The sequence below is a fragment of the Hermetia illucens genome, chromosome 1 (assembly GCF_905115235.1).
Source record: "Hermetia illucens chromosome 1, iHerIll2.2.curated.20191125, whole genome shotgun sequence".
NCBI classification, from domain to species: domain Eukaryota; kingdom Metazoa; phylum Arthropoda; class Insecta; order Diptera; family Stratiomyidae; genus Hermetia; species Hermetia illucens.
This window is the reverse complement of record NC_051849.1, coordinates 4,115,338-4,132,707: the sequence shown is the minus strand read 5'-3', so window position 1 is coordinate 4,132,707 and position 17,370 is coordinate 4,115,338. Positions and strand designations below refer to the sequence as shown.

Sequence of the window (17,370 nt, the reverse complement as noted above, 5' to 3'; positions counted from 1 at the left end):
GCAATGTACGAATGCGTATCTCTACGCTGTTGTCGCGCAAAGAAAAAATCATCGCCGAAATGTTTGTGCAACATCTAGATGCACTCTACAACAACAACAAAAAAAGATACAAGAAAACGCAACAAATGATATGAGTTTTGGTGATGGCAGATAGCGTGGTACATCAAAGCACGCTTTGTCCACCTGAGTTTGAACGCGTGCACGAGGCACCAGGATAATAGCACCAGCAGCAGTGACTTTCCTGATGACCAATTCAATTCTTGGCTAATTTCGCTAATGCCCTTTAGCAGGTGCTTCAAACTTACTTGTCTTCTCATCACGGAATTGCGGTGGTGCATCCTTGGGCCAATTATACGATTCGATCTTCTATCGAACGATTGTTGTGCTGCGAGTTTAATAAAGCGTACAAGATTTCTCACCTGTACAGGCTCCGAGCTGAATGAATTCCTTTTGAGTGGCAAAAAGGACATGATTTGTACTGACGCTCGTATGTATTTCAATTGTATCTTGCAGCATGCATCTTTATTGGTTAATAAAATCGTCTAAGTGCAACAGCAATAGGAGGAGATAGCAAGAAATAGCACCTAAGATACTTATATGTGGTGGAGGTAATTTAACAACCACGAGGAGCATATCTAATCAGCTATGCAGGAAAAATCCACACACTTTGAAATCGTATTCTGATTTGCTTCCAATAAGAACGAGTATGCGCGGTTGCAGCCGTCAGAAATTGCAGAATTGCAAATTGCATTTATCGCCCATTAATTGTCTCCTCCCTACTTGGAAGTCGCATCTAAATGGCTCAACCGCGAGTGCTCAAGTCGTAAAAGGCAGCTCCAACGGAGCTGCAATCTGTAACTTCAGCTAGTATACCTGTATCTATAATACGTATCTCTCGTGGTTATACGAATGCAAGTACTATATGTCTGTATAACTATTCTTGCACTTAGTATCTGCTTCCTTCGAAGATTGGAAAATCAGCTGAACTGCGGAATGCATGGGAAAATTGAGTTTTTGCAAAGGTGTTTCCCGGTGGTCTGTGTGGCTTCGATATGGTTAGCGAGCAGTTAACACCTCCTTCGATGGAACGTACAAGACAACAACGAATGGAAGAGTGATGGTGGCCACTGACACTGGGCAGAGTGCTCTCGAAATGCTGGTTTTAATAAGCATATTGTCTTTCCATTCAGGCCGCGGATTATGCGAGAAAAAGGAGGTCAAACTACTTTTCAGTGAGAAAAGCTCACTCAGATATATGTATCTTTTCCAGACAGATCGTTTTTAGATTACAGAAAACTAAGGCCAACTTATCTTAAAATGATAAAAAATAGAATAGTACGCAAGATTTAGATTAAACTGATCACAATATTGGTTTGACCTCTCATTGTCGGCAAGTTTGGTTCACGATTCTACCCCCTGTATCTTAGTTACATAGGTCCAACTTTGAATAGCGGAATTTCTATCTTTTCCTACCATTTTTCTGCCGTTGTTCTCGCATACTGAAAATTCTCTGTATCTACTCCCATTAATCTTTATTGATCACAAATTATGACACTTCAAGACTATTATGGAACCAAAGTATGATGCCGTCTATCCAAAAAAGGTTTACAAGCGTTTAATGTGGAAGCAATTCACGTTCCATAATATCTCTACATACTTTGTGCGCTGCTTCTATTTACATCGATGTATGGTTTCCTTGGAAGCTTCAGTGCCAAGTTTATATCAAAAAATCCATGGAATTTCTATTTCAGATAATGTGATCGTCCTGCTTGGGTGACTGAGCTGTAAAAAGTCTTGAACGGTGATCTCTCGTTTTGTTAGTGCGAATATATTGATCGATGAAACAGAAGCTGACAGGTTGGTCTGTTAGGTCAAGGAAATGGAATCGTAGTTCCAAACGCATAAATCATAGTAGGCTCATTTCCATATATCCCCCTTAATCCGAGGATGTTCGGCAGGTTCTTTTTTGAAGAAAGCCCTTCCGAAGTCTGAAGAAGTCAGAAAATTACGAAATGTAGACCCGTTTGTTCCCTTCCTCATGTTGGCTACAAGTAACCGTGTCCACCACCCCAATTTTCTCACCATTCTGGAGGTAAAACCAGCCAGTTTTTCAGCCTCTACGAATGTCTTGGACTGAGTTCAAGAACTTGATGGTAGATTCGTAGAGTTTGAGTCTAGGCTCAGATTCTCCACTTACTCAAATGAGAACCAATCTAATTGGGACCCAGTCTTCAACGGATGGGCCGAAGCAGACCCCTTCTGTCAGCACTCCTGACCCCGGGGGTCAATCCGCGCCACCTGCTGAGGCTAAAGTCTTGTCCATTGATGAGCACCTGTCCATGGACAGCAAACAGCCTTCGGGCAACGCGCCTTCGGGCAAACCGCCTCCGGACAAATCACAACGCACGGGCTGTGCCATAGTTGAGGGGAAAGGATCGTGCGACACCAAAGGGAACAAAGAGGGCTCGATCGGCAATGGCTAGACCTTCATTTGCAGTCAAAGGTATGGAAGCTGATGAATGGGTCTTGTATGACGATAGTAATTCATCTTGTTACGATTCTGAGCAGTGCGAACAGCTTAGGTAGGAACTCCTCCCAGCTGTAACGGCTGCATCCTCGCAAGGCAATAAGATTCGCTTCGAGTTGGTAGGACCATACCGTAAAATGTTACGGCTAAACTTTACCAACGGAAACACGAACGAGTTGCTCAGGCAGTACTACTCCTCACTCAACGATGTGTGGGAGTGTGCCCGGCTAACTCTGAAAGGGGTCTCTGATCTGTCGTTCTGAACTCTGAAAAGGGTCTCTGCTTCCAGAAGAAGAACGTAATAGTGCTGAGGTTCTGAAACAACTTGATGTCCAGAATAACCTTAACACCTTCACTTGGATGCTGCTAGGCCGCAAAACAGGAGAAAGAACCGATAGGGCGGGAACTTTCCTCACTATCGGCATTTCCGAACCCGAAAATTTGCAGCATTGTAAAGTGGCGACTGCGCTTATCAGTCGTCAGATCAATAGCTGCAGGACATTTATATACCGCATACAAGGACCGTGGGTTGTTCGTGGGGTAGTCAGGCGCCTACACTTCCAACATGCTGATCTGTTGTATGCCAATGGAAGTCATCAACCCCGCTCCTGCATGGCACCACATCGGCTAAACTAACCATAAAAAGTCAACAGGACGATAACGAAATACTGTGGTGAAAATTTCCCCTATGACACAGAAGAAGTTCTCAGTGAAACATTCATTGGAGCTATACAATTTGCGAAAAGTAAAGGCATGGGGGTAATAGCAGAATGTATTTTCAACGCTCACTACATATGCTGGGGAAGTGCCAACATCAATGCAAGAGAATCGAGACTACTGGAATATCTAGTAGGAACCGATTTGCAGATCCTTAATTTGGATAATGAACCCACTTTCTTGAACGTGGTCAGGCGAGAGGTCATCGACATCACGGTGGCATTCCTTGACATTGAGGCTCTGGTTGTATGGATTCCCTAGGGGGGGGGGGGGAATGGAATGGATTCCCTAGGTCATCAGTCGCACCATTTTTTCATCGAATTTAAAGCCACCTGTGATAGCATAGCCAGGTTAAACTGTACATGGCCATGAAAGAATTAGGTATCCCGACGAAATTGATAAGACTGACTAGACTGACTGTGCAAGGCCAGATAAAAGCAGGATCATTCTCGAGACTATTCAACATCAACCGTGTATGACAAGAGGATGCTCTATCTTGTGTCCTCTTTAACCTGGCTCTAGAGAAAGTCATTTGCGATGCAGATGTAAATGCGAATGGCACCATCTTCTTCAAGTCCACACAACTACTGGCCTACACTGCCGATATTGACATTATCAGAAGAACAGCCCGAGATGTACAGTCTACCTTCATCCAGACCGAGCAGGCGGCATTAGTTAAGGCAAGACGAAAGAACGTTTGAATTCATTATATCTTACTATGCCAGTCCCGATTTCCTTCTGGAATGTGATGGTTTACGAAGAATGAAGGTTCGGAAGTGAATTTTGTATATTGGTCCAGCTGGAAGATGTTATATGAAGCAAGCAACAATCGGTGGATCACGGCATGGAAAAGAGCCATTTTATATAAACGGGAGTGGTTCGAATTATCTGGTATCGCTGCGTATGTGTAAGCTTCCTGTATATGTTAAAAAGAGATCCCTTTCTCTTCTCGAATGATCATTAAATCATAAAAAATTGACCTCTACCTCCATTGTAAATCTAAGTTTCCGATGTACCTTATTCAGGACCTCCAGCATTTTCTCCAATTTGTCTTCATAGACAATGGTGAAAATGTCATCTACATACCTTGACCAGATCATTGGGAGAGGGTCTTTGGAATGTAGATGATTTTCAATCTTGCCCATGAATACGCCACTCACAAAGGGTGAAAGGAGGTTGCCACCCCTCTGGTTTCTTTATTGAACTTCCCTCTGAATGTCAGGTAGCCCCCGACATGCATACCCTCGCAAGTTTCATGAGCATGCTTGTTTCTCTTTTTCATGCCAAGGATTTGGGATTTGGGACTTAGTAGATTTGGGATTTTGTACTTAGTAGTCACTCCTCCAGATACAAAAGCGCCTCCTTCCCTGGGATGCTTGAAAACAATGCCTCTACGTCGAATGACACTAGTCGTACATCCGGTGTCGCAAATTCCATATCTTTTTGTTTTCTGATGAGATCCTCTCTATTTCTGACGGCTTTCCAGCGGGTAGTTCCCTAGTTCCTTAGACCTATTAAATAGCTACTTGGCGATACATAGTGTGGGCCCGAAAATATAAGTCGTTGCCAGGTTTGTGGATCTTTGGTAGACCCTTTGTTCTTGGCAATACGAGGTTGGGCATCCGAAGTTTGGCTGGACTCTCAACAATGTACCAATATTCCTTTAATACTTTTTCTACCCCTTAAAATTGAATCCGGCAAGGGTCTTTTCTCAGCTCAAAGCATCCTCCCGTCTGAAGCTTTTCGAACGTAGCCGTGTCGTAGTCCGTCTTCTACACTATTCCGACCGCATTTCCTTTGCCCACTTTTGAATAAAGTATAGATTTTTCTCTTAGTTCCTTCAAGACTTTTCTTTGTCTTCGCGCTATCCATATCGGGATCCTTGCCTATAGCATCCGCTTTTGCTCCCATATAGCCCTCGACCCCTCGATACGATTTTTTGATTCAGCTATCGTTTAGCAATAGAAGAACAATCTTTCTAACTAGATGAACGACTCCTGAAGAGCTGACTAGAAAATATTGATGTGCTTTAGACCGTTATCGCAGGATCTCTATGTCATATGTTGGAGGCCGCGAAAGGTCGGTAAGGAACATTAGCAGTCAACCCCTCATCAACAATGATGAGTAGTTGAAGCGTATAACATCTGCCAATGTTTCACCTCTTTAGAATGCAATGGCAAGTACCGTGTCGACTGTTGTTCTAAACAAAAGTGAAATCATCTCGGCCTTCAATGCACTCAAGAGGAGCGGTCTGATGGTACCTCTGCGGAACTATTCCCTCAATCTCCAGTCTCCGCATCTCCTACCTCTACGAACTTGAGGTGATATTAAAACGCAACATCGTCTCCGTCGCTAATAGGAACACCGTGATGACATCTGTTTGCTCTTCGACTGAGTTGTGGACCTTGTTGAATTGGTTCTGCACAAGAAGACAACCAAACGAAGGCTGTCAGCCCGAGAATACTCTCTTCTGTACCTAATGAGGAACCTCGAGAACAGGCGTATCGATAAGAAAGCGAAAATGTCAGATGGTAGGTGACATATTAAGAAGAGACGAAAACTCGATTACGGGTTATACCATACAATGGAACCCATTATCCCTGGAAAGCCGAAGAGTGGGTTACTTTAAAAACATGTGATGCGGGAGAGTAGAGGAGGAGGGTAGGCTTCTCATGAAGACCTGGAAAGATCGGAAGTATAATTCGCGCCTGTCCTCAAGTATTTAAGAGTAATAATCAACCAGAAGTTAACTTTTAATTTACATGTGGAGCGTAGCATATAACACCGGAACTCTGGCTGCGGGAATGTTTCCAAGGTGCAGCCACCGCCTCCCCCCTCCCGATCCTGCTATATGCAATGTGGGTAAATGCACTACAAAATATGATGAAGAAAAGAATAGTGTGATCTGTATAGCATGTAATATCAACAATATCCGACGATGTAGACTGCATGATAGCAGGGATGATCCAAATTGATATTCTGACGAAAGGAATGTAACGACTTACTGGAATTGGGAGACGTACCTCGCTATCATCTTCCGTTTCCAATTTAATAAGCGTAGAAACGTTTTAATTTTCACCTTTCTTCTTTGCTGGGATCCAAAAAGTTTCCAACCAAATACCAAACTAAATAGATCATCCGCGCGTAGGAAGCTAAGCATGGTGAGATAGCTCCCAAAAATTCAGATGCCAAAACCTTTCAATGCCTAGCCGAACCACTAGGTCTATCTATTTTCAAGAGGCATTCCAGTTTTATTACCTGAGGATCCTAAGGAATGTTTGAGAAACCCAAAGGTCACGTCTCCTGAATATTAGAAACAGGAGACACATTGATGCAGGATTTGATCGATCGATCCTGGATCCCCTCTTGGCACCTGGTTATCGAGTTCTCCAACTCCATATGCCCAGTCGAATTGGTAGTTTTTTCAACGTTTCCATCCTTTTCTTTAGTATTAGCTGCGGGTGGGGTTTCCAATAGGTTCCCGTGATATTCCCTTTTAAATTCCAAGCTGTAGCTTCAGCATTTGTGAGCGCAGCTTCACTTTTATTATAGTTTCACCACCTTTTTAGGTTCAAGGTTCAAGGACGCGGTCCGACTTTCCCTTAACAGAATAATAAGGAGAAGTTTAGGCAGATCGAAACCAGTTAGAAAAAGTAATGAAAGAGCAAAACGAACCTAAGCGCGACCACCAGATAAATTCTGAGGAGTCTGGTGGAAGAGTGGAAGGAAGGAGTGGTGGTTCTAGTCGGTAAGAATCCCAGATTATCATCTAACAGGATCAACGGTAACTTTTCGAATCTTTTTTAACTGGCGGACAAATAGTCTGACAGTAAACCGATTTCAATCATGTTGAATTCAGGATGAATTCTTTTTATTTCTATCTGTTGCGGAAGCGCGAAATACAACCACAACCACCAAAAAAACTGGAAAACCAAAATCCAGCGGATCAAAAACGAGAATGAAAAAAAAATGCAGCCAATAATCCATTAACTGACAGGAGTGCATAACCTGAGCCCTCTAAAAAAGTATTAGCCAAAAGGCATCCTAGTTTCCCCATTCTTAAGAAACCCCAGAAACACTGAAAATCAGGGTTCTGACCAATTTTTTTGACCCGCAACGCAATTGTGCGAACTCGATAACTTCAACATGTGAACTTGCCTACCAAAATCGATTCATTTTCTTTTAAGACATTAAAATTTGAGCTAGAAAAATTCATTTGGTTCAACACGAATTCTATCGTCCATTTCCCAAACAGGACATTTTCGGTGTCACCTGCTTTCAGTAATATCATCTTTTCTTGTACTAATTTTAAACACTTAGACCCGAATTCGTCCTTAATGAGCACTCAGCCCTTCCCAAATGATGTAAGCTCCCTAATTCATCATGTATACCACTAAGAAGTTATAAGGCTCTACGATCAAGATAAAAATCAGCCCTCAATGAACGCATCGCGTTCAGTATCTTCCTTACCATCACCGAGCCCATAACGCATAACGTTCCCAGGACCTTTGCGGATGGACAAAATTGCTGTTGCGTGCCGTTCTTATTTTCTATTATCACAAGCAGTTTGTGAACGGTTTCATTATCGCCATTCGCTGTGTCTGCCATTGTGTGTACAACAGCCACCGTCACGACTCTCCTGGCCGACAATAAATTAAACGAGTGACATAATTACCGCCCTTCCAGGCTTCCAATCAAACTTAAATGTCCTGTCATAAATTTAATTATTCAGGTAAACAAAACAAGGGCTTTGCACAGGAATTATCCTTGCGTTTATTGCGGCGGCGCTATTTCTTGCTCCTCCAACCACGATGAGTTATCGCAGGCAATCGATAGATTTTGCACCTTTTAGTGGTCTTCGACAAATTTTCCATATCAAGGAGATACGAACAAGTATAAAGCAAACGGGGCTTGGAACCCTCAATTACCAAGAGCCTGCTCCTCTGGTTGAAGATGTCTCCTGGGCCCAACTGCAGAAGGGCCCAAGTTTCACTTTCATGTTGCGAATTTATACTGAAAAGGAATCTTCAGAATTCTGTTGTTTGGTCCGGACTGGTCTGGGTATTCCGACCTGGTGGATTTATGTCTTCATTCCTGCAACTATCAACACGGCGAAGCATGGTTTGCTGGAGCCAACCTTTTGCCTTGCCTGATTTTATGGAGTATTTTTATAGAATGTTGTAATTAGAGTAAATGCAGTTTTTGCTGCGGCAAAATGATCATAAAAATTAGTGAGTGAACGCAAGTAGCACTTGCATCGGCATTTGCACTTAGTCCTGTTTTGCGGAGTGTCAGTGCATCGTCCGGGCACGAGCCTCCCTTCATAATGACGGGTAATGAGATGGTCATCAGAAGCCAACTGCCCAGTGGACAATAATCGATCGAAAGGTGGTGTTGACACCTTGGGTCGTCGTCGAAGTGCAATTACGCTCCTTTTATTACAGAGCGATGAAAACGTTGGATAATTTAAATTGCCTGAATTTCGATTGAATTTATACTTTCGGACCACCAAATTTGTAGCGGAGGAGACTTCATTTGACATGATTGCGTGTTAATCATTTTGAGAATGAAAATAATTGATTTCAATTCAATTTATTTTTGTAAAAATTGATTATCAAATTCCATGCTCGGTGAATGACAGCGAGGCAACTAAGTGAGTAGTGTCCTCTGAGATAATGCATCTATTATAGAATAATGAGCCCAAATAGCCCAAAGTCAAAATATTCTTTCAAAACCTATGGAATCTAAAAATGGACGCAACCGTCCGGAGATGGACTGTTTTGGGCCAAATTTCGCGAAGAACTACAAGGCTTAGAAGGGATTAAATTCTCCAGTCATATATTTTCTGAAAAAATTGGTAATCATCGACCTACATCCTTCAGGGAAGCATTAGATTCGTGAACAAAACTCCGATCAGTGGGAGTGGATAGTCCAAACGGTCATCGTACCCAACTCTTGAATAAATGGCACCTGAGTTATACAGCGCAGATTCACGCTTGAACCCGCAAGGAGCTCCGCCCGCGAATATGTGCAATCACAACCGTCCTGAAACTTCCACGAAGAAGCTAAGGGCAACTATGATAATCCGGCCGAGCGCACATCCCCAGGAAGCCTCCTAGAGCATATGCTGTCAGAGGGCCATCCGAGTTGTCTCTGGTACCAAACAACCTCCGGTGATGCTTGGTGGCAAGAGCCAGTTCAGATGAGGTCCTTGCAGATTCGAGTTTGATCACCCTCCTGGAGTGCTTGGAGACAAAACACATAAGAAACTAGTGGCGGTATGCCACCGTATCCGTGATAATTCGGTAAATCATCCAAACAGCTCAGTGGTTAGAGCACAAGGCTGTCGTACGGAAGGTTGCGGTTCAAATCTCACTGGTGGCAGTGGAATTTGTATCGTGATTTGACGTCGGATACCAGTCGACTCAGCTGTGAGTGAGTACCTGAGTCAAATTAGGGTAATAATCTCGGGCGAGCGCAATGCTGACCACATTGCCTCCTAGTGTACCGTTACGGTCTTGAATGAAGTGATCTAACACACTTCAAGGCCCTGATCCAACATGGATTGTTGCGCCAACGATTATTATTATTATCCAAACAAAAGTGATGCTGATGCTGCCGCTAGCATCCGCCACGTCCCATGACGAACTGATTCGCTTCATCTGCGTTTCCAGAGATTATTCGACTCTGATCTTGCCGCATTCCTGTGTTTTGTGTGCCCTTAATCCAACCCCAGTTGGCTGAATAAAGGCATTCCTGACATCCAGCGTCACCCCGGCGCAGTACTTACCAGCGGCCGATGCCTCCCGGGCCAGGTCGACAAATGTTGCAATGGGATCGACCGTGGGCCGCGCTCTGCGAAACCCATACTACCGCTCCGATAGACCACCTGCTAACTCGAGGAACGGAAACAGCCTGTTATATATCACCCTCTCCAACATATTCCCCATAGTGTCTAAAAGACAGATAGGGTGATATGAACAGGGTGTGGCAGGTGGGTTTTTGGAGGTTGGGTAACAGAACCAACCTCTACCTTCCACTGGGCGAGAAACACTCCTCCGATATGTATGTACTTATGAATCATGCTAGCCTGATTTTAGCAGCCAACTTCAGAGCTTCGTTCGGAATCCCGTCCAATCCCGGAGCCTTACTGTCCCTAATTCGTCCACAGTTCTCCCGTAGTTCCTTTTCGGTCACCCCGGGGATTGAAAAGATATCCAGTTAAAACATTGGATGAGGTCCACTTTTTTCCTGTTGTGAGAAAAGGATTGCGATTATTTGGAACAAGAGTCGCGGGCACATCACTTGAGGTGATTTTTATTCACGAATCCTGTTCATTACAACCTTTTAAGCAGCGCCTCACGGGTTCATATTTGCCTCAAGGCACAATTGCTTGTAGCAATTCCGCTTACTTTCTCGTATAGCCTTCTTAAGGCTACGTCTAAGATCGGGGAATTCCTTCTCCCACTGCCGATGTCCTGGCTTCCGTCTGGTCCTTTTGCAAAGCCCCCTCGCTCGCAGACCTGATGCTCTCAATTGCGAAATTTCTTAGTTCCACCAGTAGTCTGGTTTCCTACTGTGGTCAGCTTGCGTTGCGGCATTGTACAGTCACATGCCTCAGTTACCCTTTGACGTAACTGGCTCACTTTTTCCAGCACCGTTTCCTTCGGGTCGTTATCTCCTCCTAAATCTCCCAGGAATGTCTCTTCCTCGAAAGCTCCAATGGATCACCCAGCTATGCAGGTTTTTCCACTTCTGTTGCTCACTCGACCGTCGCCTCCCCCATTCCTGGTGTCGAGAAAGATAGCCTGATGGTCACTGTGGATTTAGTGTTCACTCACCCGCCAGACCATCCCTCCCGTCAGCGAGGTACTGAGGGAAGTCGGATCGACGGACAAGCGTAGCCCACTGCCTCGGAAGATGGGCACGCATCCAACGTTGGCTAGCACGATATCCAACTCCACTAAGGTTTCAAAATGGATACGTACAGTGCACTCACGCCACCATCAGTACTGGCTCATTCTTTGTGGTTCTAAGAGCACCGCAAACCCTCAAAGCCATCAACCCGTCAACCATATTAACTTACTTCTGTCTCTGAGAGTTGGCAAGCGCCTCTGCCCGCACAGATGACGAAAGCAGGGTAAATCGCAATACTCAATTATCACCTCCATTGTATATCCACCGACTTCTATGGTACTTTATCAGTGTTATTTTCCTTTCGGTTCGTTTTTAAGACCGCTTCCGTCTTCGTGCCCGCCAAGGTTAGCCAGGCTTACTCTAGCCAGGACTTTACCGTTCTCGCGTAGGGCCCCGCTTATTATGGGTTCTTTGCTGTAACACCCACAGCTAGATCATCTGCAAAGCCGACAATCGTAGTACCCTCTGGAACTTAAAGGGCAATATAAAATATATCACATTCCACAACAGAGGGTCCAGCACCGGGCCCTGTGATACCCCCTCTGTGACATGTACTCTTTGGAGCTCCCACCCGTCCCATACCAGAGAGTCCTCTCTCAACCAGATTTGCTAAATACCTAGGAACACTTATATCAGCCAACGCCCCCTTAATTCTGTTCCAATTCGCCGGGTACCGTACATTTTTGATATCCAATAGCAGCAACGCCCAGCAATCGCAAAAGACTAACCACCTTGTGTCAGATGTATGATGACGCTTTTTGCATCCGCCGGAAACCAAACTGACACTCAGGCAAATCATTGCTGTTTTCGACGATGGGTAAGAATCTGTTATAGATGACTCTCTCAATTAGCTTCCCCGTTGTATCCAGCCGGCAAATCGAGCGATGTGATGTTGAGTCTCCAGGTGGCTTGCTGGGTTTGGGAAGCAACACCAACTTCGTGTCTTTAGCCGACTCCGCTTGTGAACGGGACAAAGGCTGAAGAAAAAGAAGAAGACCAACTTCGTGTCTTCCACTGGACAGCAAATATTTCTTCTTTTGGTCACGCCTCGAGTGTTAGAAAGAAGCTCGGGGCTAGTTTTCACTGGCAGCTTCAAACTTCTGTTAGGGATGCCATCCAAACGTGGGGCCCAGGTGTCACCGATCCTACCATGGATTTCCCGCAGCTCTTCCACAGTTTGCCTTCCGTTATTTTCCTGGCCAAGAAACAGAGTGGTAACAATCTCCTTCAAGAGACACTAACAGGCCGCCTGGGGTGATTTCCGCAGCATTTTCATTAGCACCCTGTAGGTCCTCGCTAAGGGCTTATATCGGCATGTTCACCCAGCTATTTGAAGCAAACATTTTAAACTCCTCCGAATGACGCAGTTGCATGCGCGTCTGTTCTCGAGCGTCGCTACCGGGCCTTGCCCTGAGCCTCCTTGTCCGAAAACATAAGCGATGTTTCACCAGTAGTTGTGTTCCCTACTGGAAAGCAATCGCCTTCTGGGCATAGTGACCTCACATGTTTCGGTCAACCATTGGGTGATTTGGGTGGCTTTTTCTCTGCCATTACCATCCAGGGATATGTCGGACAAGATCGCTATGGAAAAAGTGTCCCACTCAAAAGCTTTCGCCGTCGAGCAAAGCAAACCACCCGAGATTGTGCGAGAGCTCTTTTTGGAGCACGATTCGCCCTTGATTTCAAACAAATTGCCTGGTGGTCGCTGGGAGTATAGTCCTCATTGTCTTACCGTGCAACCCTATCGGCTAAAGTGGCACACACCCATGTCAGGTCCACTGTAGACTCCATGCCCCTTCTCCTGGATATGTATGAGGCCTCGACATTCCCGAGTACCACGTCAAGTTTCACGAATGCAGGAAACGTCCTCTCATATTCGTTGTCCTGCTGTCCCATTGAAGAGCCCACGCATTAGAATCACCTGCTATGATGGTCGGCCAACGACGCTCAGCCTCTTATATTCGGCAAGTATTGCGCTGGGTGGAGCATAGCAGCTAAAGATGTGAACTCCTTTCGCCTTCGCTGGGATATTCCATTATTACCTGGAAGGCTTTTTATCCGCTAACCCATAGCATTGCTTGGCGTATTTGGTTTTTGACCCAAATACCATAACCGTGGTTTCAATATGACTCACTAATTATTATCACATCGGTGTTTTTCGTAGGAATGGTATACAAATATAGGATCTGCGCCGCGTAGCAGTGGTTGAGGTTGGTTTGTATCAACCTCACCTACTGCTGCAGACAATGTATCAATAGTTTACACTGAAGCCAAGGCATATAAAGCATCGCTTGAATGCCACCTGTTCCCTAAGCCGACACATAGCCCTGCCTATTTTCCCTCTAATTGTTGCAAACAGTTTGAGTTATGCCTCCACTGGTAGGCTGAGGATGACGGTTGGTGTTCCCCCGTTGGGGCTTTCCTCAGCATTTTCTTCCCTGACTCTTCTAATCTGATAACATCGAACTCCTTCTCCAAAGGCTCGCAAACCTCCTCTTTCGCGGTGATCCCAGTTATGTCTTTGCAGATTTAGTGATCCCCGGCCTGCTAGGCCTTATGTCAGCTTTCTGGTCTAACGACTTGCCTGGAGTTACATGCTTGGATTTCTTGAGCTCCGGCATAAGGTCTCCTTTCTGGGACCGTTTAATGCCGCTGGCATTATCCCCACTTTAGTAAGTTCGGGGTCTGCGTTTGCTCTCTTGAGGATGTCAGCATATGATCCTTCACCTTGTTTTGGGATGATAATCATCTCCGGTCTCATCTTCCTCTGACCCTTTCTTTTTTAAGGTGTCACTTTTCATCAGGCTACCACATCCGCTTTGAGAGATCCGCTCCCTTTTCCCGGACTCGCGACTGGAACAGTTTCGCCAGCAGTTTTTCCGCCGCTCCTCTATGAATACACAGAGTTTCACGAACTTTTTACCCAGTGCGATAAACATAGCTGGCTTGGTTTGACGTCAAGGTTTCTTCCTCATCGTATACTCCCACTACACACTTCCTACTGAGGATAGCGGCTCCATCGCGGGGGCTTGTACCCATATGGGCAGGGATATGCGAGGAATCTTTTTCTGAATGGGTTCGCCGATGGAGCCAGTTCCAGAGATTCCCTTACGCTTGTAACATTAGATGCCACAGTAGCCAACGTTCCCACAGCTGAGGCACTGCGGTCGTTGGATATGCTGGCTGCTCCCCTTCAACAAGAATGAAGAGATCATCCACATTCACACCGCAACCACCGAACTAAGCTCATCCAACAGTTCATCCATAATCAGGTTCGAAATAAATGGGCCTGCAATGCCTGTTGAGTGCCATGGAGATTCCTTGATGAACCAAGGCAGTACCACCACGCTATAGATGTCTACTTCGAGTAGGATATCGATGCATCCAGGTATATCCCAGGATCGTTGGTACAAAAGGTAATGTATAACGATAACTTGTTGGCCTGGGTAGTAGCTTTGTTTTTCTGGAGATTGCTGGATTGCCAATCCAATTTCTGAGTAATCGCATATATGATAGGTATGTCCCAATATTCGATACTTATCCCAGTGCTACCCATGTTTGCTTGATTAAAACATAAAACAGCACTGACTTATCACTGTCTAAACGAGCATGTACTACTTTTTGATGGGATTAAAATAGATTAGAATAGATGCCCTTAGAAGTCCTCGACAAGCAACAGCATATACAAATATAAGGGTCAGCTTTAGCATTAAGAAAGTTAGTTGTTCTCCAGTGATCAATCCTTTTAGGTCATACCCTGGTGAGGTTGCCAGAGACACTACACCTGAGCCCAAGATTTTATCCCTTTAGTTTGGTGAGACACTATTCCACGATGTTGTAGTAAGCAACAATGGCTAAATCAAGTGACATACATTCAAATACATACCTGTATGGGGCATAGTAGCTGCTACCAACTTCCTTAAATTTACTGGATGACTTCTTCTGGCGTTATTTCGATTTCTTGTTCAATTGTTGAATATTTGCCACTATGACGATAACACAAAGGATTTGTCCTCGAAAATTCACTTTTCGAAGTTAATCGAGGAGTTATTACTGCCACATTAACATCTTCCCTGATGAACTGAAAAATAGAAAAAAAAACCCGACTGTCAATAATATAGTGAATTCAAATCATCAAGTTTGTACCCTAACCTCTACTTCCCCTAATTGAGGAGGATCTAGGATTTTCAAAATTTATGGTTAAATGGTAGCAGCAGCTCTGAAGAGACTGATGGAGACAGTGAAGCCAAGTCGCATTAGTCCGTTTGAGTTCATTGCTGACTAAGATAGTTCCGCTTTTGCTCGGAAAAGCTATTTCATCTACAAGTGATGAAACTTGGCCGAAACGTGGTGAATTGCTCCTACCAGCTTCTTAGCTGCTCATTATCGTTTATAAGAACCCTAACGTCAACTTCCTTGATTGGGCCACAGGAGGACCTGCCACTAGGCCTAACGAAAAGGGGGTGGAAATGAAGGATTCTCCCCGGCCTTGGACTTTTGTCAGGGCCCAGAACCCCGGGCCCGAATTTCCTCTCTATGTCCCTGCTGGTGTTCAGAAGTGCCGGTGAGGAAGACGGGGCGGCAACTCTGTCGACCAAACCAAAACCAAGTGGCCGAGGAGAACCTCCATAGTGGTGGCACCGGGAAATGCTGTACTCACTTTGGCTTGCCGGCCGTGATGCAAAGGCGAATGCTCTCCAGGCCTAATCAGGGCGATCAGACCCGAGCTTGCACGGGGACCCATTTGAAGTGGTAATTGGCCACGAAACCTCACCAGGGGTATACTGATACCATGGGAACCGAGATAGCCCCTGGACTCTCATATTTCGGGTGAACTCCCGTTGTATGTGAGTATAGCTCGGTTATTTGCAGTTTCGCCCCTAGTGGGAGCTTCATAAGGGCTGTAGTTGTGCTCAAGCGAGAAGAGACCTTCTGGCCTCGGCGTGGTGTTGCGTTTCAAGACGGGTGCCGTACTCCTTAGTTCGGTAGGGATTTAGGTATGTCTTGCATCCACCAGTATTAATGCTAAGCCATGCGCTTGGTATAGACTGATACTGTTGTTGCTGGTCTCAGCGGGGCTCTGATTGTGGTCACAAAATCAATCTGTGTCTTAAGAAGACCGTGGGATTAAGTCGCAAGACAGGTGCTCACGTTAAACCCTCAAGGACTTAACTATGTCCCTGCTTTCCACCACCATCAACCAGTTTCTCTCATGATGCAGTCAACAGAGTTGAAATTATCATTGTCGGCTGAGCCTCCACTGGTGAGTTCCCTTTTATCACAACGCTCATTATACTTCTAGACACTTCCTGAGATTAGTGATACTATCGGAGTTCAAACGCGTCATGCTTTCCACCACTCGCAGCGGCCATACGACTCAGTAAACCGCTTCTATATTTCCATAGAGAGTCAGACTTTATGGTGCCTCCTCAGCGGGAGACTTGCCCCGAGGAACTCATGGCTTTGCAAGTTGCTCAAGATGTCTTCAGAAGTTCACTTCTCATACTGCGGAAGGACAGCCCCATCAAAACAGTGCGAAGCAGTTGGAGTAGGCGGATTACGTGCACGGGGGACTTAGGTGTAGCACCGGTATTTTGCGCAAATTTTGCGGACACGCTAGCCGAAGCGCGTAGCGTATGAAGTTGAAGTATGAAGTTGAGTCGCGCCTGGTCGGTTAGGCAGACGACGTTGCGGCACTTGTTGCCGGACGCACTGTTGAACAGGCGCAAAGCAGACTTGGCATATTGATGCGACGGGTAAGCGGATGAACCTTGCGCTGGAAAAAACCGAAGTAGTCATCCTGACCAGAAGGAGAATCCCGACCTTGCGTCCCATATCGATCGGCGAGTTGACTATAGATTGAAAACCAGCGATTAAATACCTTGGTTTAATGCTCGACTCGAAGATGAGCTTCTTCGAGCAAATCAAAGCAGCCGCGGATAGGGCTGCAGCAAGAGTCGCGGCTTTGAGTCGGCTAATGGCGAATGTCGGCGGCCCTATATCAACTAGGAGACATCTCTCATGGGATCAACGCAGTCCGTCCTTCTCTATGGTGCGGAGGTATGGGCTGACGCCCTTCACAAGGAGGTGTATCGTAAACACTTCGCTCAAGTGCAGAGGCGGGGAGCTTTGCGAGTGGCGTCTGCTTATCGCACCGTCTCCGAACGGGCTGTGATGGTGATTGCGGGAGTGATCCCCGTTGCTCTCCT

The 17,370-nt window shown here is 45.4% G+C and overlaps 1 protein-coding gene across 1 annotated transcript in view; it reads right to left on the bottom strand.

Moving 5' to 3' along the window:
• Positions 1-15,143, bottom strand: part of LOC119661398 (paired box pox-neuro protein) — a 92,064-nt gene extending 76,921 nt beyond the window's left edge. The window contains exon 1 of the mRNA XM_038070726.1: positions 15,048-15,143. Coding sequence (XP_037926654.1) covers positions 15,048-15,060 — 13 coding nt within the window. The 5' untranslated portion in view covers positions 15,061-15,143. The remainder of the gene's footprint in view (positions 1-15,047) is intronic.
• Between the last annotated feature and the right edge of the window lie 2,227 nt (positions 15,144-17,370).